This window comes from Anopheles marshallii, chromosome 2, assembly GCF_943734725.1.
Source record: "Anopheles marshallii chromosome 2, idAnoMarsDA_429_01, whole genome shotgun sequence".
In the NCBI taxonomy this organism is placed as follows: Eukaryota; Metazoa; Arthropoda; class Insecta; order Diptera; family Culicidae; genus Anopheles; species Anopheles marshallii.
This window is the reverse complement of record NC_071326.1, coordinates 32,155,093-32,162,500: the sequence shown is the minus strand read 5'-3', so window position 1 is coordinate 32,162,500 and position 7,408 is coordinate 32,155,093. Positions and strand designations below refer to the sequence as shown.

Sequence of the window (7,408 nt, the reverse complement as noted above, 5' to 3'; positions counted from 1 at the left end):
ACACCCTCAGCCATAATGTTGTAATTTAAAATATCTTTGATAAGATTGTCGAGTCCTGAAGATGTCTGCTGCTTAACCATACATAGTGATCGATCGTATTACAATGGAGTTTTCTAAAATCATCTATTCTTGTTTGTTCCATACACACAGCTGCCCGTTCGACTACGTCCGTGTGTTCGACGGTCCGGACAACACATCGGCCGTCATCGGAACGTACTGCGGCCAGCAGCGCAATCTGGTGCTGTACTCCAGCGAACACTATCTCTTCATCCACTTCTCGACGCTGCAACGAACCGCCAACACGCAGAACCGAGGTTTTAAGGGAATATTTGAATTTAGTGAAAGTTTCGTAAAGCTAGACTTTATCCGTAAGTTTGCTCAGCGCCGTACCGCCGCTTTGCAGCAGCAGGACACTAACGTCGAAACTGTGCTTTGCAGGTGAAAACGATGGTATGCACATACGCGGCTCGGAGTGTGACCAGAAAATCCTCTCCAAAAAGGAATCGACCGGATTCGTGTACTCGCCCAACTATCCCTTCCCGTACATACCGAAAGTAGTTTGTAGGTGAGTGTGTACGCGCAGATCCCGCAATTGTCCCGTTGTGTGATTTGTTGGGACAGCGTCGGCTAATGGTGACCCTCGATTCGTTTGCAGATATTTCGTTTACGGTATGCAGGACGCGCAGAATCTGGAGCGGGTAAAGCTGGAGTTTTCCATTTTCGAGATTCCCAAGGGCGAACACAAGGATAAGAGCGAGTGAGTAGTTTTGACGGGATTGCAGCGTCGACCCGCCGGCAACTAATAATCTGTCGCGCCGTTTCTCACGCAGATCCAACTGTACGGATGGGTATCTGAAGGTTTATCTGAAGGGCCAGGAGGTGGCCGACGCGTACGACAAGTTTGATCACGAGCTGTGCGGCGGCGAACTGCCGCACGCGGTCATCAGCGACGGTCCGCGGCTGGTGATGGTGTTCAGTTCCGGCGAGCTGCAGGGCCGCGGGTTTAAGGCGAAGTACACGTTCGAGACGGAGTACAAGATCCCGGGCACGGCCGCACCGGACGGTACGTGCAGCTTCACGTACCGCAGCACCTCGCGCAAGAAGGGCGAGTTCAACAGCCCGCGCTACCCGTCGAACTATCCGTCGGAGACGAACTGCTCCTACGTCTTTCTGGCCACCCCGAACGAGCAGGTCACGATCGTGTTCGACCACTTCAAGGTGAAGGCGGACGGGGCGAACACGACCGGGGGCGCGTACGGTGCGTCCGTCTGCTTCGAGGACTGGCTTGAGATGTACGTGCTGTATCGCGACGGGACGGATCGGTTTCTCGGGCGGTACTGCAGCCTGACCGCGCCCGGCCCCGTCGAAAGTCCGCGCGGTGCCGTCGGCATACGGGTCGTGCTGCACACCGACCTCGAGAACGTGGCCAGCGGTTTCAAGGCGCGCTACATCTTCGAGACAGCCAAATCGGTGTTCGGGGACTGTGGCGGTAACTTCTCCGGCGAAGATTCGGGCATCGTAACGTCGCCCAACTTTCCGGCCAATTATGACGGTCCCGGCAAGGGGCTTGCCTCGCGTGCCTGCAACTGGTACATCACTGCCCGTATCGGCTACAAGATACTGCTCAACTTTGACTACTTCGCCATCGAGGGTGAACCGGCCAGTGAGTAGCAGGGCTGAATGCCATAGAATGGTGGAACATCACGACTGACCCTATCCTTCCGTTTGTTTTGTTCGGTATTACAGCGCGTGGATGTGCTGCTGCTGTAATGCGGTTGTGGCTATCGCCCGACTCAGACATGCCGCCCATCGAAATGTGTGGCGAGAAGCCCGCGATGGAGCACTGGCAATACGTGACCCAGGGCCAAACCGCCCGTATCAGCTTTACCAGTGCTGATAAAGCAATCGGTGCTCAGGTGAGTCATTGCCCAGCAATTCTCCCGATGTACACCATCTGTTTTACCGACTGGTCACTAACGGCTATTCCTTACCTTCGCAGGGTTTCCGTATAATCTGGACCGAGGTACAGGACACACCGGTCGGATCCTCGTCCACGATATCGCTGCTGTGCGAATCGACCTACCACTTCCAGTGTCTAACGTCCGGGTACTGCATCTCGGAACGGTTGCGGTGCGACGGTGTCAAAAACTGCGGCCCGCTGGACAATAGCGATGAAATGCACTGTGAGTCGTGAGTGAGTCGAACGGATTTCAGTTCATTTTATTTTATTTCTGCTCGGTTACTTGTTTTTATGTTTTTTTTTGTTTGTTTGTTTTTGTTTTTGGTTCGGGTTTGGTTTCGTTCGATTGCGGTACGCCATCTACCGGCCCGTTCAAGCTATCGGCTATCTCCTACTCAGTTTCTCCCATGCCCGCAATAACTCGCCCCCAAAACGACGTTACGAAACGAATGATCGTGCGACCGTCTCCAACACACTTCAATTGGCATCCCGCACAACCGAGGAGCATTTCAAATTTCTTTCTCCCAAACTTCATTCCAACTATCTTTGCTATGTTTTTTGTGTGCGTGTGTGTTTTGTTTTTCGTTGTTGTTTTGTTCCTCTACCAGTGGAATCGTCCTTCGCATGTTTGCTACCACCACCAACCCGCGAGCATGTACAAACTCGAGTACGCGACGTGCGCCATCGTTTGTCACGCCATTGGACGCCATTGTGATCTTGCTCGCCAGCATCTTTTGGTGCTGATTATGCTCTTCGAAAGGTGTAAAATGCCTTGGAAGATCATGTCCAACGTTCGTTTCGTTTTGATGTCTGTCTGTTGCGTGTTTTGATTTCATAACTTTATTCGTTCGTTTAAAAGTACTTTGGTATTTTAGATCATACGTTTGTCTCCCGATCGACATTGTTGCAAAGTTAATCAAAAACAAACAAACAAACAGCTGATTCGATTTCACAATTGGTACTTACACTGCTGGCAACCATGGCCGGCCACTCACCTTGGCAAAGGCGAAGAAACATTCCACTTGCCAAACTGTTCAATGCAATTGTCGATGCGTACGATCGCGTCACCATACCGAAGATCTTTCTCTTAGTGTCTTCTTCCATGCTCGAGTCTGCACGATTCTATCTCTTCTTTGGTCTTGTGTTTGAATATTGTGTTTGTTTTTGGGGTTTTTGTTTTTCTTGTATGGAAGCATTTCGTGGATATGATTTTGTAACATTACTCTAATAACTACGTTTTGCACTGTATTTCCGTTCTCTGAGAGAGAGAGAGGGGGAGGGAACATTCAATGACACAGTTAGTTTTGTATTGAAAACACTTTGCGTTCCATTTTGTTTCGTGTATCAATTCGTTCGTCACCTTAATGTAATCTCATTTGTGAACGATCCGTCGAACCGTTAAGGATCCTCGGCTCACACATCCGTCTATTGGCACATTTTCTTCCTTCATCATGTACCTCACTGAGATAGGCTCATCGTGAGATACAATCTTTCTGTGCAAGAACCCGTTTGTTGATGAAATGATGCACAGTGGGATACAAAGGCATATTTACAGGCAGTCGATCTGCGGCGATAATCTTATCCTTGTGCAATGTGCTTCATTTCGTCAAGAATCGGCGTACCGCACGATCTCACACAAATTATGCATCCTGTTGTAAGTGGCAAATTCTCATCTCTATCTTACCCGTTTTTTTTCTTTCTTTTTTCAAATAATCTCTCAATCTTTTGCTCAAAACTTTCTTCCTACTATTTTCTCTACTATTTCTACTACCACCACCACTACTACTACTACTACTATTACCACTACCCGCAAACAATGGCAAATAATACAACATATTTCCTTCCGTACGACTTCTCCACCGACACTGGGACACTGTTTTTGGTGTGGAATGGTGTGATTTTCTTCCAACGACTGTTTCTACAACGATTGATATTGACATGCAGGTGAAGCGTCAACTCGATCGCTTCCTGCTTTCGCAACACTCTTAGTTGTGGTTTGGCTTTTTAGTGTGTTTTAGAATCATACCGAGCCTGGTACATTGTGATAATGCATTGGCCGAACATGCTGCAACACAGTAGAAGACAGTGCTCACAATATGGCACATTCTTGCAATTAAATTACCAACTTGGTGCAGTGCATCAGTTCCTTCCTTCCAATTGGATACCCATTGTCTACCGTTCCGTTTGCGTGCGTGTGTGTGTGTGTCCAGTTTTATACTACCACAGATATTCAGAAGCATTTAGAAGAGCAGAAGAATTATTCTGCCCAAAGCTAAACCACTGCTCGTCGCAGTAGTTTGCAACCAGTACCTTCTAACCCTCGGTTCTAGTCCGTTACAGTTCGAGAGCACACATCACAAAAACCTAAAAACCTTCATCAGACAATTTAGAAAACATAAAAAAAAACAAAAACAAACAAACCACGGACAAAAAAAAAGAAACAGTTACTCCAACGATGCATTCCAATACAAAATAACACGCTCCTAAAACGCTTACACGATAATGTCTACGGTCAAGCCGACTATTTCTAATCTGATCCAAGTGAGTCCCATTTTAACTTTAATCCTAGCCATCTGTCTATTTTTACTCTTGCCTCTGATGTCTAATCTATATATTTACACAATTTGCGTTGCAAAGTTCTAACAACTCTCCAACCTCACCAACACGCGCCACCCACGTACACCTCACATGCACGTCCGTTTGTCCTTTCGGTGTTGTGTTTTCTTCTGCTGCCCTTGTAGGTCTGTATGGAATGGCTTGGTGTTCGAATGTTTGTTTAAGTTTAGTTAGTTTTTCGTTCGTTAGTAACAAGCATCAATGGCTCGTAAATGGTCCATTTTAGTGCACGTGTTTCTGTTCCTTTGTTACAATTTGTGTCATTTTTTCTTTCTTACGGCAAGTAGATAATGTTGTCGATGCAACTCATTAGCGTCAAGTCAAGCCGAGGCGACGGTTTCGAGCTGCAGCCAACGTGACGGGCTGGCAATCGTTTTTTTTTTCCTCACTCACGCTCATCATACGTACGATCGTTTCCACAACTGCATTCGTTATGTGAATTTGTTCCGTTTTTTTTTCTGTTCCACACAAATTGGTTTGTTCGTCCACGATGCTCCTTCGGCCAGAATTTAACCATCTCCCTTTCTACCCGTGAATGTGTGTGTGTGTGTGTGCGCGCGTGTATGTGTGTGTGTGTGAGTGTGTAAGTTTAAAAATAAAAGCAGAAGCATAACAGCAGGTGGTACAATGTTTGGTTGTGATTAGTATGAATCTTTTATGTTTGAAGTTAACGCTTCCGTTTCATCCCGTTTTCGATGGTTTTCCCGAACCGTTGCAGGGTGTCTTTCATTTTCGTTTTCGTTCGTTCCATTTTAGTGTACGGATCATGATTTTCTGCATTATTGGTTTGTTACATTCGGGCCTGTGCTCATCCGTTAATGAACTGAAGTTTGACTCATCTCAAAACTGCATACTATAATTGTTCTTTGTCGTTTGGAAATTGGTTAACTTTTTGAACGCTTGTACACATTAATAATCTCCCAAACATCCCTCACAACACTGACACGAACTCACCACTGTTCATGCTGAAGCGGGTGGGAGAGGTAAATCTTTTCCGCTCAAGCGCCAACATACAACATTACTCACATCACGGCAATACGCTTGCAAACACGATTAACGGCACACTTTCGGTGCACACTGCACTTACACTTACGATGGTTCCATCAGCAAACATCCCATCTTGTTAGCGGAGGTCAGCTATCAGAGCAGCTAACATAACACCCCATACACCGCTCACATATTTAGATATAAAAGCTACCGAATGAGTGTCCTTACCATCACTAATGGAATGTTTCGATTTCACCATCCTTTTCCACCTCCCACCGCCGGTACATCACTCCCCTATTCCACCAACACTGCGCGTCCATACCTGCGCGTCCGTTCGTGTGTATGTATCGATCTTTGCTTTGTTCTTGCCGGTTGTTGCTTTGCTGGGCGCCGTCACTGAACCCGGGCACATCCGGCGAACAGGCATCATCATAGTGCCCGAGGAGGATCACGGCGCCTTAATAATATCCTGCATAGCCGCCGCCTCGTTCCTAACCTGTCTCCTCTGCACTCTCTGTCATCGAAAAAGAAAACGCAGACATCACAGACAGCTGGGGCTGCATAGGAACGCCGCCCATTACGACTCGACCACCAGTGCAACCGGTATAAGTAAATAGCTCCCAATTCCCTCCGCTCCGTCACGTTGGTGCGTTGCAGCAAACTAACGATATTCCCTCTGTCCGTTTGTCTGTTTGTACAGGCCTTGGCTCGAGTCGCCGCCATCTGCAGGGTGGCGGCAGTCTGTCCGGTAGCCTGCACGGCATTAACAACGGTGAGCCGATGCACATACCGCCCGCACCGCTCCCGCCGGTCAGTGTGCCGCCGCACGTCTGCATCAACGATACGCTGATCGACACGGACGACCTGAACGACGATCTGTTCATGAGCAACTGCGAGCGGTTCTCGAGCGGCGACAGCGTATAGCAATGAGTGCCAACAGCGGGCAGCCTGCTGCGGCCGGTTTCGCGCGCGATGCTGCCGGCCGTCACCGAAGCCGCCCGGAAGCCGGTGCGTCACTGCCGGTGCGCTTGCAGCTTCTGTCAGCATTTCCTGGAGGCGCAAAATTGCTGCTCGCTCTACTACCACTACCCGTGCGACTCCTGCTATCTGCTGCTGACGCTGCTGTGCGTGCCGGGCACCGAACTAGGGCACAGCCCGGTTTATGAGCCTGCGGTACGGTGAAACAACAGGAGTCGTTTGATGGAAGGGAGCCACCGTGGAAGAAGTGGGGGAAACAGCAGAGGGCCAGCAGCGATGGAGACAAAACAGTAGATAAATAAAATATTTTAATTGTGAATATGGATACCCAACTCCCCCCTCCCTTGCGGTTCCTCCTACCTTCCCACCTTCCTCACCCTTCCCCCTTCCGTTCCTCGCCCCACAAACTCCAAACGCGACACGAGAGGGCGTAAACAACCTGACACGCTACTAACGATGAGTGTGTACAAGAAGATTTCATAATACTTAACATAAAACGCGGAAGGAAGCCACGATACGATTCAATCGATACGCAGTAACATAGGCGGTATGGAAATCGGGTGCAGTTTGCCAATACAGGTTGATTTTTGCGAACGCGAACGGCAGAACGCACGATACAGAGACGAGGTGACGCACCCCTCGGAACTCGAGCTAAGGTTTTTTTGATAGAGAAAGAGAGAGAGAGAGAGAGACGGCGCCGCCTAGCCGTAGTGCAAATGTACCGGCAAAATGATACGCAACGGCGCCCCAATCGTAGCATATGTGTAAGCAGATGATAACATAGAAGACAACAAAAAAAGAACAACCCCGCAACTAAATGCCAACAACTAGCCAACAAATCTTGAGCGGTGCCGAGGCCACCGAATG

The 7,408-nt window shown here is 48.6% G+C and overlaps 1 protein-coding gene across 1 annotated transcript in view; it reads left to right on the top strand.

The window, feature by feature from the left end:
• The window catches only part of LOC128708874 (cubilin), an 8,228-nt gene extending 1,711 nt beyond the window's left edge, over window positions 1-6,517 (top strand). The window contains exons 3-10 of the mRNA XM_053803853.1: window positions 151-368; window positions 439-565; window positions 656-757; window positions 831-1,663; window positions 1,747-1,916; window positions 2,000-2,183; window positions 5,987-6,166; window positions 6,264-6,517. Coding sequence (XP_053659828.1) covers window positions 151-368; window positions 439-565; window positions 656-757; window positions 831-1,663; window positions 1,747-1,916; window positions 2,000-2,183; window positions 5,987-6,166; window positions 6,264-6,487 — 2,038 coding nt within the window. The 3' untranslated portion in view covers window positions 6,488-6,517. The remainder of the gene's footprint in view (window positions 1-150; window positions 369-438; window positions 566-655; window positions 758-830; window positions 1,664-1,746; window positions 1,917-1,999; window positions 2,184-5,986; window positions 6,167-6,263) is intronic.
• Window positions 6,518-7,408: the final 891 nt, after the last annotated feature.